We start from the raw sequence: 14,270 nt of genomic DNA, 5'->3' as shown, positions 1-14,270 counted from the left end.
GCAGATGCAATATCTTACATTTGACCATTTGCATCTGTTGCTGTCTTTTAAAGATGAATTAGAAAATGCCAGAGGCCTACTTCAATTCTTGCTTTTTGCATGGGGCTATTTTGTGCATAACATTCTTTGCTCTGACCATTATAGATTACCTCTCTGCAGCCCAAGCACAGTGGCACAGAAAACATTAGTTAACATTAGTGTTAGTGCCAAAATTGGTCATTTATCAATATGTTTTTATTGTGTGAAGGGGAACATGGAAATATGTATTGCGATGTGTTTAGAAAAGTATTTTGGCATTATAACTACATTACCATTGTTATTTTTATTTGCAGACTGAAATTCCACCCAGTAGCATTTAAGGACAGTAACAGAAAGACACAGATGAGTGAAAATGGTGAGTGAGTCAAAAGGATGAGAAATATGATGGAAATGAATGAAGATAAGTGTTTGCACTTGTCTGGTCAAAAGGTGTGTATGTTTCAGCATATGGAAACCCACGCTACAATGAAGAATGCCTCAACAAGGAGGAGGCACATAGGCAGGGAATCAAGTCCAGTATTTTAGGTATGTCTGCTTTGTATAGACCTGTCTATTGACCCTCCAGGTGATGAATGTGTTGTACAATAAATGTAGGCACAATATTAAATTTTGGGATGGAGCTGAACATTACATTGATAAAGCAACTCCATAAAACAAAGGACACGGAACCAGAACAGGCATTGGTCTCTCAGCACATGTGCATGTCACACGTGCCTAATGTTCTTTGTGCTGAACACAGGGCTGTTTGATTCACTGCGTATGAGTCTCCCAGGCTGGTGAGGATGGGTTAGCCAAACATGCACACACATGAGACAGGAGAGGACACACGGACATGCACTCGGCAGCCGTCAGTGTTATAAGTCGGTGACACTTACATGATGATGGTTTTCTTTGGCACTTTAGTCTCCTGCTCTGTGACTACAAGGAAAACAGGATGGAAAGCATGGGGTTAGAGAAAATGTAAGAGCTTGAAATGACTAACCAGCCTCCAAAACGCCTCTCAAGCACACTGACCCGACACTGATTTCTCCTCCCATAATAATAACGTAATGGGCATTAAAGAGTGTATAAACATTATGGGACATTCCTGGATCTATACACATGTGACTGATGTGAGGTCCTCTGTTGCCTAGTGATGACTGCGCAAAGGTATCACCCTTGATGGCCGAGCCACAACCACGTCCACGATCAGTACGGTGCTCTTGTGTTGATACATACACTCTTACAATGTTGCAGCAACATTGTTGTGTACACATTATGTGAACGTTATGCATTAGCTATACTGTTACTCAGGCTACTGTGGTAAAGTGAGGTGTGTGACTTATAATGAGGCTTGTTAAACTATGGAGACTTCTGGTGATGTTAAAGAGGTCAGTGTGAAAGAGGAAAGCCCTTGTTGCTGGTTACATGGAGAAACAATGCGATGAAAATAACAGACAAAGTGTTGGGGGTTTAAAACGCAAGCGGGTGCCGTTTGTCCATGAAAGGGGAATTAACCTGTTGTACTTTGGTTCAGTTCAAGTATTCAATTGTTCCCACAGACAGTACCAATACACTTGCTCCCCATGAAGGATTGAATCAGGAGAAACAAGGATCTTGAAATGGCAATTAAGAATGGGTAATAAGTTAAAAGCCATGTCAATTTTATGGGAACATTACTTCAGGCTTTGTCTCATTTTATCAAAACATACACACATTGATAGCATAATTCCCTCATTAATTATCCAATTTGACTTTGGAGTGAATTTTGAGAGTTGAGCTCTTGGTGGAGAAAGCAAACCAAGCTCACCTTAAGTGTGTATTAATGGGAGTTTGCATTAATGCGCATCACTGCAAGGTTTTTTAGCAGATGAGTGGGAATGAAGTGACGGACAGTGGAGGGGGTGGGAAGGGGCTGGGGTGACATGCCACAAAGTGTTAGGCTTCAGAGTGGACTGTAGGGGGCACTGTTCCCCCGATCTGCTTCAGTAAAGGCTGAGGTCTCCAGCAAAATCGTTACCATCTCTACCATCATTGAACCTAAGCGTGAGTTTGAAAATTCAAGCAGATTCAAATTAAATTAGGAAACTCCATTTGGGTTGCCTCAGATACTGTTTCATTTCTCCATTTGCAAGCTCCATATCATGTAAACAGCGTGGCCTGCAGAATAAAACTCAGCAAGAGGTGCAGCATGGTGATGAATGAAAGTGTAAAGTGAGAGTACAGACGGTGACATCATGGATCACGATATTCACTCACCCTCATGCACTCACTCTCTCCAAGTGAAACCCAAGCCTATCATAAGCACGTACTTGCCAATATAAAACCCCTGACCCAAAGCACTCTGGCTTTATGCCCGTTGTATAAATCATGTTATCAACCTCACCATCATCTCCTGCCTTGTAAATGAGCTCAAACCACTTCCGGCTCAAACCAGTACAATGTCTCTAGCTGATAGCTGCTACAACCTGAGTTTGCTGAATTATGGTTGGGCTCTGTATCTGTCACTTTCAACACTTTGTTTAGCACTTCAGATATTTTACTATACTGCAACATTTTGTTAATAGAAAATGTTTCTTTAAAATAGCAAAATATTTCTGTAGTGCTGTCCCCTCATTCTCTGCATCATTTTATTTAATCCAAGTCTAAATGCCGGCCAATGATTTAAAGTGTAATCAGGAAATTTGCTTCTTGTTTTTGCTGTGTTTTTTACTATGTTGAAATGATACTCAGGTAATACTAAACATTTTTTATGTTCACTTTCAACAATAGATTTTGAAATAATATCTTCACTATATTGGAATCAGTGAATAAGGGGAACAGTTTACAGCCAAAGTCTTCACAACATTATATATCTAATATGAAAACAATTCAGAAAAAATTTTATTGTCGCGGTCATAGTTCACCATGCCTTTATGGCATATTATTCTGAAGAAGACGCATCTCTCAACACACGGATAGCAAAATATTCCAGCATGTAACACATAAGAACATACTCTGAGATTAATCAAATAAATACAATGAAGGAAGAGAAACCAGAGACTAAGTAGGTATAGTAGGACATGAGCTTGGACACAAACTTTTAGCACCACTGAATTACTTTTGCAGCCAGCTACCAAATAAAGTCATAGTGCTGAATGGGATATGTAGCCTGAGTGTATAGTCACTGACAAAAGAAACTTTGACCAAAACTGCTAAATCCTACCCAGATAGTATTGTAAACTGTTAGGCAAGAGAAATCTTTCCTTGGTTATCTTGAACAATAAGAGATTAAACAAGTTCAAAAAATTCTGAATAAAATGAAAAAAGATGAAATAACGCATTTGTCTCCTGTTATAAAATTATTTGATTCTGTCCAAAGCATTGGAGAACTAACTGTCTAACTCACAGCACAGCTGTTCCCAATGGCCAGGCCTGGAAGGGTGGTCTTGTGCTGGGTAGATGTTTGTCACTGCGGTGTGCTGGGTGTTTGTACAGTACTGGATGATGTATGAACTCCTGACCACACAATTCTGCTCCCACTGATAACTGCAGGAGAAAATGCGCCCCCTGGCTGTGAGCGGTGGGCTCTCCTACCTTCGATGGTGATGGCCTGCTCCCCGGTCGTCGCCATGGCGGACTGCGGGCACAGCTCTGCTGCACACCTGGCACTGCCCAGCCGATTGGACAGCTAAAACAGAAGGGGAGGGGCTTAGAGATGGGGCAAATCTGTACACTGTGTGTCTGTATGCACAGACATCTACTAAAATTAAACCAAATCAAACTCGAGCCCTATCCTGCCATTAGGCAAAACCTTTAATGAGGTATGTACAATAGATAGGAGAGCTGGGAATGTGTTGTTATTTAATCATGTGACACATTCATTTAACACCAGCGGGTAACGATTTCAGCCTGTAAGGCTGAAAAAAATGCTGAAGGATACAACAGAAGCCAGTGTCATACCCACACTAGTGACTGCCTCAAGTGAGTGACAGAAAAGGAGGTAGGGGCGGTACCTCAAATTTATAGCCTAGGAGAGCAGAAAGTGGGTGGGACCAGTACCTCACACTCGTAGCGTCCCAGGTCTCTCTCTCCAGGGTTTTTAATGACGAGGACCAGAACCCCGCTGCGCTGCTCGCTGTAGGTCTGGTACTTTTCCTGATCCGTCAGCAGCCGGCCCTCCTTAAACCACCTGACCAGGACACACACAGGCCAGCTCACACACACCTGCTGACTATTTTGACTTGCTTGGAGAAAACACTTTTCTGTAAATTCTTAAATAACTCACATATGTGTTATATATACATATATAGTGTTATTTAAGTGCATATATAAGCGCATATCTACTGTTATAAAAGTGCATATGACACTGATATCACTAGATAAAGTTGGCTTCAGTCAAAGAAGCAAAACTAAAAAACATGGCTTGTTCAGTGGATTTACACTGTGTGACACTTCTGTGTGAAAACCGAATCTGTGTGTGTGTGTTGTGTGCATTTGCGTATATGTGTGTGTGTGTGTGAGGGTGTGTGCATATGCGTGTGTGTGTGTGTGTGCGTGTGGTGGCATGCTCTGGTACCTGATCTTGGGGGTGGGGGCGCTCTGGATGGTGCATGTGAATTGGGCATCCTCGCCTGGTATAAAGAAAGCATTCCGCAGCTTGTTCACAAACCGGGGAGGAACTGCAGGGGGTGAGAAATCCAGGAAAGTTACAGAGAACTGCTCACAAAGGGAGGGGAACTAATCACCTTACCATGTAAGAATGGGAATATAAGTGTGAAAATCCCAGCAAGCCCTGTCTGCCCGTGGTCGGATGGCCAGCACACAGCCTTTTTAACCGCAGTCCTGCTCGACACCCACCCTGCACGGTGATCTTGCCCAGGGTGCTGGCGTTGCCGGCGGAGCTGGTGGCGAAGCACATGTACTGGCCCGAGTCGTCAGCGGTCATGTTGTCCAGGATGAGGGTGCAGGAGCCGTCGGGGTCCTCGATGATGATGTGATGTGGGTCAGCCTCCACCGGGCGGCCGTCTGGCGAGCACAGGAAACCGCTTTACATCTTCTCTTTCTCCGGTCCACACAAACACGCACACGCTATCCATGCATGTCTGCATTTATTCTTTACAACTTGTGATAATACCTGTTTAACCACATGGTTTTACCCGTGACTATGTCAAATAACCAAATAAAATGGTGTTTCGCACTTGTCATGAACCCTGTAATCATTAAGACTCATTTGCTAGGCTGACTGAATGGTGCTGGCCCTGGCCTCTTACCTTTGTACCAGGTGACCACAGGCTTGGGCACGCCTGTGACCTTGCAGGCCAGCTTCACTGTCTGTCCAAGCTCTGCTGTGCAGTCAGCCAGAACCTCCTCAAAGTCTGGAGCACCTGTGGAAAGACACTAAATTACTGAGTGATTCACAGACAGAGGCCTAAACTGCATCAGTGATTCAATGATACTCCACTAAACTATATTCACTGCTACAGGCTGATGGTGTAACATTGAAAAGGATCAAGATTTGGCTGGTTAGAGGTTGGGACAGGGCCAGTCACTCACTCCAGGCGGGCAGGCTGTAGCGTTGCTGCAGATCCCTCAGGTCCCTCAGCCAGGAGTTCTTGATGATGATGGTTCGGGCCTGCAGTGTGTACTTCCTCACAGAGTCCTCCCGCTCATGCCAGATCTCGAAGGCACGGTCGTCGCCCTCCACCGTCTCGTTCACATCGATGTTGGTCAGCTAGGGTGGGACAGCAAACTGTCAGCTAGGGTGAACTGGGCGAAAAGGCAGAAGTACACTAGACCCAGCTTCCTGTCTGTGTCACCCTCACCTTCATCATGTTCTTGAAGGTATAGGCCTGGGTTTCTGTATTGGTGTCTCTCTTGGGCTTGCAGATGATGACGTAGTTCTTGAACAGGAAGACGTGGCGATGGTGCCCCCTGGAGGATGTCCTGATTCCGGGGGCCCCCTCCCACACAACGAAAGGCCCCTAATAAAAAACAGGAAATCATTTCCATTTGCAGCCCTGCTACCAGTACTCTCATCGGGTTCATCTCCAAATTCTCATGCAAAATTACACCAAGACCATCCAAGAAAAAACTGCAACACCTCCTCAACTCTGTTTAAGAATCAGCTCTAACAACAGGCTAGCTGTATTTAACCTTAACCTGTAGGTTGAAAAATAGAAGTGTACTCATACACGTGAGTAATAAATCTGCTCATCTGAAGTAAATATAGAATCAGAAGTTGAACTCCCACCCTAAAATTGTAGTCCTCTTTGTAACAGACACTGTAAAAATCTGCACTCCCATCATGATACCATTTCACATGGAAGCTGCAGAATGGTCCAGAGATGCAATGATAGTACTGTCTTCAGACACTGCAGCCAGACACTGGCAAGTCACCTGTCTGATGGGCTCTCCCAGGGAGATCAGCGTGGCAGGGTAGTTCTCGATCAGAGAGACGTGGTGCGTGTTCTCTGAGCGCTGCGGGAGGGATGACACTATGGAGTAGGCCTCTTCCAGCAGGCAGCAGTTCTGGCCGTTCCTCGCTTTATTCCTGATCAGCTCCTGCACACGGACACATTCCGGGCGAGAGGGTGCGATTTTAGCCAATCACAGATGGATGCGTCTAGACCACATCTTGGGCCTAGCTGTCAGCATTCAACAGTGTATGCTACGTAAAATGTCAAGTGTTCAGAATACCACTTACAAATTATTTATTTTTATAATATATTATTTCACAGGTTTAATATTCACAGGTAAAATATAAAATTGTTGATGCATTATTTCTGGCCAGTATGATACACCCTAAAAAAGTGACAAAATTAAGTGACTGTGGGCAAAGTCTAATCATCTTGGGTCCATTTGCTGAAGTCTCATAGCATGTTTACATGTGCATCTCAGCTTGGTTTTTTAAAACAAGAAATGAAGAGGAAAAGTCTGACAAAAGATGTGTTCTGAAAAAACAGAAAGGTGAAAAATGTCAAAATGGTGACAGTATGGCTTTAGGGTCAGGGAAGACGAATTAAAGTGGTCTATTGTGCTTGCTATCATATGAGCGCATTCTGAAATGGAGCTGGCTCTCCCTTACCTTAAGTAAAGCCTTGTACTTCTGTATTCTCTCCAGGGGCTTCTGTATGTAGGCATGGATGCTATGCACCGGGCCCTCTGAGGGGTCAACATTGGCCAGCTCCTTCTCTGTGTATTCCTGGTGCAAGAGATAAAGGACAAAGTTAAACAAGATGAGCAGGGTATGAAAAACTAAGAATTACACATATGTCCCTATGTAGCATCTGACCATGAGAAGCTTCAGTATGCTGAAGTGACAAAATGGCTGCTCATTGTCCACTGTCACCAAAAGGCCTGACTACACAAATATGTTAGGAATAGGAACTGAAACACAAATACAGAAAATAAGAGAATACTGCAAGTCTTCAGGATACAACAGTCTTGTTTTAAACTGAAATCCTAGCAGCTGAATCCCTACCGCTCTGGTGCTCTTACCTTAAAATACTGGTGGACAGTTTTGTCACTGATGGCTGCCTCAGCCTGGGACTGTCCCACCAGGTACTGGAGGTACTTCTCAAAGCCCTCCACGTTTCTGAGGAACTGCAAGGCCACGTCATCATCTGTTTCACAGTCTCTCAGACTTGGGAACAAGGAGCTGAAGGGTAAAATGAAAAGATTGGCTTAGTCAAAGACATGTATTTTCCGTCCACACACTATTGGCAAAGTTATTTTTCCATATAAATTGATTGAAATTACGATGAGAATGAAATGAAATGAGGAGGATAGAGAGCACAGGCTGTTCTTGGGAGAGCTGACAAATGTGTGATAAGACCCTAAGCAGGGGAATATGGAAGAATGGGTCTGAATTAAGAGGCAAACGGACACCCTCACCTGTCATGGAAGGCCTTGATCGCTTCGATATTTCGGAAAATGGCCTCCTTCTGGCCACTGATGTTTGATGGAGTGTCAGGGCTGCTCTCGACATGCTTCAGGTGGTGAGACACAAAGAAGTCCATTTCCTTCACAAACTCTGCCTCAGTGCTGATAAGCTCCTGAATCAGTTGGCTAAAAAGAGATGATAATGACAGTTATGACAGCAGAGTCATCTTTAAGAAGTCTCCAAGACACATTTAACATTTGAAAAACTGGATAAGCCACAAACATTCTGACTCTGGACACCCCCAGAATGGTGTGTAGCCTCTGAGTGCCATCAAATGAAGGTAATTGTCCAATCTGTGAGAACTTTTACATTCATATGCACAGTGTTCCAGTAAATCCATTGGGGACGTACCACAGTCTCCTTTTGTATTCACCCTCAGTGACCTGCTCCACCCCCACCTCTGGGACCTCTGCACTGTCTGGGGACAACTGTGGCAGGGAGCAGGAAGAAAAATTCAGTTATTTGTTTAAAAAAATAACCTATAATCCTTCACACAGAAATCAACAGTTTTATTACTTGTCTCCTTAAATTCTGCTGTCATTTTTAAATATATATCCCAACTGTATATAAGTTAATCTAAAATTAATATTGATTTTTATAATTTCATATTGAAATGATTTCACAGTAATTTGCAAAATAAAAATAACGTAATTGTGTGACTGTTTGGATCTCTAGCTGTGTTAACTGCTTCTGACTAAGTATATGTTGTTTGGTTCATGCTTGTGCATGCACCACGTCTCTCTGATCATGTTGAGTTTAGCGAGGTGCTATAAATTATTGGGTAGCAGAAAATGACACTATGACATTGTCTGGAATATGCAGCATTTAAAAAAACAGGAACTGCCATCCTGGTTGTAGAGTAGTGAATTTTTGAACTATGACTTTGGTGGTATTCGGAAAGTTTTGTACCTTCAGTTTCTTGTCGAGGTAGGCAGGGGAGACCCAGCCCTGGCGAGAGGGCGTGGTTTTGGTGGGTTTGGTGCGGACCAGCCACTTGAGGGGATGAGCGGAGTCCAGCACCTCCACATACTGCCCTTCCTTGAGAGCTATGGTCTCCACATTGGCTCCGGTTGGGTTATAGTCAGCCGTGGCAACATAGATATCAAACATCTACAGAGAGAATATCCATACACCGGACAATCATCACTGAGACACTGGTAATGCCTGCATGTGTATAAATGCATCAAAGAGCAATCAGGTAAAACAATAATAAAATACTGCACATAATAATAGGAAATTGATCATTAACGTCTCTTCTGTTATTCATTTAGCAATACAAAAACATAATATACAATTACTGACCCCTTTTCATAAAGCCTCTATATTGGTTTAATTATGAATAACCTGTAATAAGATGAAATAACCCATAAATGAAAAAGGATTTAAATTTAAAAGGATAACCCAGTACATAAGATGCTAGAATGTGATTTAGTTCTTTCTTTATCATTTATAGAAATAATATAACTTGAGATGGTCAATTAATCATTATCTTAGCCACTCAAATGGTGTGATGACAGGGGTTTTGTAGCATTCAAAGTAATAACACATATTTCTGACCAGCAATGTAATTATACTTTTCATCCTAAAATAACTTTCATGACCTTTATGATAATGTGTTACATTTTTGGCTGAGAATTAGAATATAATAATGCAAGGAAGTGAGTGAGTACAATGGAAAAGACTGACTGAAATGAACTAAACTAAAGATGACTGACATGAAGTTCAGGAGACGCTGGAAGAACAGAAAGAATACGGTCCTACCTCTCCTCTGGACTCGTCATCGTCTGACTCCGATGAGGAGTCCACGATCAGAGAGGCAGGGCGAGAGCGTCCGTGGTGAGGTGAGGCCAAGGGAGTCTTCGTCTCGTCATCGCTGTCAGCCCCCGGCACACGTAGAGAAGCTGGAGGGTCAAGGAGACAGAGAGAGAGAGAGACAAAGAGCTTAGCTCCACACAGAGCATGGTGATGCAGACAGCAGCAATTATTTAATGCTGGGAATGAAGTGAAGGCTAAAGTACTTTATTCATGACACAAGAGGAACACTAATGCATCTAGCATAGAAAGCTGTCTGCACTCCAGAAGGAAAAATTTCACCATGATCTGTTGGAGAAAAATGTGGAAATTAAATAACAGACAATAACTTTTCAAGAGAGACTGTTGTCAAGAGGCTGTTGTACCAAAGACAAACAACTGGTAAAATTCAGACAGCAGATTGCAGCATAGCACCGACAATTCTAGACAGTTCGGACAACAACTTGGACCTTTGGTCCGGCTGGGAATTCAAAAATATTATTTCCTTTTAAGCAAAGTGAACAAAAGGCCTTTTAATTTTGACTGTAGAGTTTGGATAGAAATTTTAAAACTACGCACAGTAAAAGGGAAATCTGTGAAAGGAAGACATTGGCGACATAATCATCCGTCAGATTAATATGCAGAGGTCATTGCATTTCATTTAAATAACCTCTAGTAACCAGGCTTTTTGCATTTGTGGCCAGTTAGTGCTCTAGTGACATGCACAGGAAGATAAAGCACATATATCCCATATATTCAGCTGCATCTGCAATTCATACATGTCTGAATATGAGCGTATATCCATAAAGTATAAATGCTAGAAATTCATTTATACAGGACATAGACCATTTGAAGCAACAAAACTGGAAGCCACACATAAAAGCACATCTAGTACAAGAGTTAAGAGTGCATGAAATAAAAAAATTGGATTAAAATTGATTACTTAAAGGCATAAACTAATTCATATATTTGTACCTAAACATGATACATTAATTACATAATTTATCTGACAGCTCACCACCATCACACAACAGAGATCTGGCCTGCTGAAAATGGTCACATGTACACTGTTCCATGTACCGTCGGTTACCCTCGAATCAATCACGAGTGAAAAAAGTGAAAGTGTGAAACCTAAATAGCAAAAAGCTGTAACTTGTTTCCACAAGACCCCCTGCTGTTAAAGCTTAATAGGCACAAAAATGAATGCGTGCCACACATGATCTTTAATATTCCAGCCATATTCTCTGTCTCTTTTTCATTTCGAGTCAGAAGTTAATGAACAATATAGCAATGGTTCTGGCGCTTATGTTTCTCAAAACATCCTTATGAAAAACTTTTTTATATGCCACTGCACTGTGTATGAAACTACGAAAATGTAAAGAATATTCCAATATGTGTAAAAAAAAGATGCTGAATTTGTTATGAAATAATTCCACATTTCATTTTATATTTATAAAGGTATATTTTGCAATAATTTGCAATATATGATTAATCTGTCCAGCGATACATACATTTTCTAATGAATGCAGTATTTTATATTTAATATATATTGTAAGCAGAGCATAAACTGTATAGAAGGAGACAGAAGAGCATAGAAGGACAGTGTGGCAATGTGTCCACAGACAGACAGGTCGAGGCTGACAATGTCTTGTGGAAACAAGGTTCAGCCATTGTGAAAGTATGACTTGATGGACAGCGGATACATACTGGATACTTTGGGCCATGACCTCATCCACTGGAGCACTTGTTCGTTCTGAAAGCTGTCTGAATAACAAATGAATGGTTGAGTGAGTATGTGAGTGGATGGATTGATGGTTGGATGAAGGAAGAGATGAGAGAATGAAGGAATTGGTGACAGGGTTGGAGGGGATGAGGGAGAGGGAAGGAGGGGATGCGAATCTACCCAGTGCCAGACAGATGCTGGCGCCGTTGACCCAAATCAGACAGACAGACATTAGCATGTGTTATGTAAGAGGCACCCCTCAATTTCTCAGTCAAATGGTGTCAAGCAGCCGAAAGAGGCGATTTTGCATATGTGCAAGGTGACATTAATGAGACATTTTCCAAATCTAGTTTTCTAAACTAGTTTCCTTTTCATGTGTCGAGAGGCCAGTTCTCTCTCCAGTTCACTATGACTAGTTTCAAATGCATCTCATGCAGTCCCCCCTCTGTGTTGCCCATGACAGACAGTTGCACACTTTTTGCTTGGTTAACAGTTCACACACAAAGCACACACAGAACAATGGCATATCACAATGAACATTAGCATGCTTCCAAGAAACGTTTAACATACAGCATCAATACACTTCACGAATAGGTGACATTGTACAGTTATCCATGATAGTAACATGATACAGGGTGATATAGGTTTATAAAATCAGTAAAAAATGTACTTAGTCTGCCATGTTGTCAGGGTTAATAAAATTTAAAACATATTTTTAACTGAATAAACATAAAATAACTACATCAAATCATAACTCATATAGTCATTCAATTAAGTTCTTGATATTATTAACTAGTTTTACCTATGATTATAAATTTATAAAGAGGTACTGACACCAGAGTACTGCTTATATTGGACGTGCAAAAGGCACATGTTTTTTGGACCATTGAAACAGAGCCATGCATGAGCTTAAGGGTCTGCAACACTCTATGTAACATGAGAGGTAAATGGAAATGCCATCCAAACATATGTCCAGTAGGGGATGACTACAGTCAACACTCCCCCTTGAAGAGTTTCAATGGTACATTCCATGGCTTATCTCTCTCACCTTGACTGATCTTGGCAGATACCATCTCTGTGATCTGGGAGGTGAGCTTCATAAGGAACTCTTCTGTACCTACTTGGCCCAAAAAGGTGCTGGCTGCCTTGCTCTCCTCTAGGAATGGTGAAATAGATGGGTCAATTGATGGGTCAATACTGGATATATAAAACGATTTTTGACAGAGAGAGAATTCATCCAGGAAATACTGAAGCATTTCCATTAAAAACCTATCTTCAGATTTAACCACTGTTAACCTGCATGTCTTACTCACCTGATATTTTAGCCTCATCTTCTGGGGGACTAATAGTGATCCCAAGAACCCTGCCAAATGCAGAACACATGATCCTTCATACAACATACTGTATATTAAAAACCCTGAAATGTATAACTAGCTCAAATATTTATCAGTCATCATAGTATTCTCTTTAGCTTCCATCCTTCATTGTCTCTCATTGGATTGGGTCAAGCCTGTTAACTCACTCTTGAGGAGCCTTGGGTTTTGGTTCCTCTACTTGGGCCACTACCGGAGGGGCTGGAACAGAAACAGGAATTAAACATACAATACCCACACCTACATGTATTGGACTGCAGAAGGCTAGAGACCTAAGTAAAACTGGCAAGGATTTTATTTTCAAGGCCTGGTAATTCACAGGGAAATTCATGGGAAAGAGACCAATTTCCTCAAACTACATAAACTTTATATGAAAATGACAGGCATGCATACAGTACATACATACATAACCACAACTGTTGATGTATACACATCCATATTGAAAGACTGCTATACATATACCATTTCCACTTAAATGTATTTTAAGATGTAAGATGTATTTTAAAAAACAATTCAGTTTGCAAACAGTTTCCTAAGTCAATGCAACAGACTAATAGGTGGGCATATCTAAACATAGCGCCCTTGCTTGGCTGTGGGATATCACACAGGAAGTCCTGCCTCTTACCATCATCCACCTCCAGGTGAGCGGTGCAGATGGACTGGCCGCCCTTGTTGGTGGCAATGCAGGTGTAGGTGCCTGTGTGCTGCTTGCCCACGTCCATCAGGATGAGGCTGTGCTGACGGTCGGAGCCGGCCACCTTGTAGCCCGGCGTGTCGGATTTGATCCACAGCACGTCCTCTGGGGACTCCTCTTTCAGCCAGGTGATCAAGGGCACAGGGGAGCCTGTCAGAGACACAGAGAGGTCACCTGAGGTTCTGAGGCAGGCAAAACCAGCCCTCATTCATTTATATTTATCTGGTTGGCAGGCACAATTGTTCTGGGAATTGAACACCCACAATTTAGATACAATAAATACATTAATATTTTTTTACATTACATTACATTATTGGCATTTAGCAGACACTCTCATCAAGAGCAACTTACATAGGTTACAATTATTTACATGTTACCCATTTATAGAGCTGGATATTTACTGAGGCAATTGTGAGTTAAGTATCGTGCCCAAGGGTACAACAGCAGTTCCCCGTGGGGAAATGCTAACCTCTCAGTTATTAGTCCTGCTCCTTACCACTATGCTACACTGCTGCCCAGTGAACATTTTTATTCCGGGAACTGAGGTATGCCACTCAACAGTACAGCAAAAGGAAGCAGCCTATTAAAACACAATAAAGCAATAGGCGTGGTTACCTTCCACTTTGACGGACAAGGTGATGCTGGCTCCCTGCTTCACTTTCCTGTTGGGGAACCTCTCCAGGAAGCGTGGGGGCACCAGCAGCTCTTTGGCACCTTTGGATTAAACATGGTTAGGTCTGCTTTAGA

At 42.2% G+C, this 14,270-nt stretch overlaps 1 protein-coding gene across 10 annotated transcripts in view; it reads right to left on the bottom strand.

Annotated features, from left to right (window-relative positions):
- obscnb (obscurin, cytoskeletal calmodulin and titin-interacting RhoGEF b) overlaps positions 1-14,270 on the bottom strand; it is a 93,500-nt gene that overhangs the window by 3,679 nt on the left and 75,551 nt on the right. For all 10 annotated transcript variants that reach the window (XM_036518790.1, XM_036518797.1, XM_036518796.1 and 7 more), the window contains 20 exons: positions 14,139-14,237; positions 13,455-13,673; positions 12,979-13,030; positions 12,770-12,819; positions 12,505-12,612; positions 9,704-9,843; positions 8,852-9,052; positions 8,294-8,370; positions 7,894-8,067; positions 7,498-7,657; positions 7,085-7,201; positions 6,397-6,561; positions 5,823-5,981; positions 5,554-5,731; positions 5,271-5,384; positions 4,858-5,025; positions 4,577-4,679; positions 4,060-4,189; positions 3,595-3,688; positions 915-957 (listed from right to left, as the gene is read on the bottom strand). In XM_036518790.1, coding sequence (XP_036374683.1) covers positions 915-957; positions 3,595-3,688; positions 4,060-4,189; positions 4,577-4,679; positions 4,858-5,025; positions 5,271-5,384; positions 5,554-5,731; positions 5,823-5,981; positions 6,397-6,561; positions 7,085-7,201; positions 7,498-7,657; positions 7,894-8,067; positions 8,294-8,370; positions 8,852-9,052; positions 9,704-9,843; positions 12,505-12,612; positions 12,770-12,819; positions 12,979-13,030; positions 13,455-13,673; positions 14,139-14,237 — 2,551 coding nt within the window. The remainder of the gene's footprint in view (positions 1-914; positions 958-3,594; positions 3,689-4,059; positions 4,190-4,576; positions 4,680-4,857; positions 5,026-5,270; positions 5,385-5,553; positions 5,732-5,822; positions 5,982-6,396; positions 6,562-7,084; positions 7,202-7,497; positions 7,658-7,893; positions 8,068-8,293; positions 8,371-8,851; positions 9,053-9,703; positions 9,844-12,504; positions 12,613-12,769; positions 12,820-12,978; positions 13,031-13,454; positions 13,674-14,138; positions 14,238-14,270) is intronic.

The sequence above is a fragment of the Megalops cyprinoides genome, chromosome 24 (genome assembly GCF_013368585.1).
Source record: "Megalops cyprinoides isolate fMegCyp1 chromosome 24, fMegCyp1.pri, whole genome shotgun sequence".
Taxonomy (NCBI): Eukaryota; Metazoa; Chordata; class Actinopteri; order Elopiformes; family Megalopidae; genus Megalops; species Megalops cyprinoides.
Note: the sequence above shows the minus strand (reverse complement) of the source record. Positions and strands in the feature narration are given on the sequence as shown.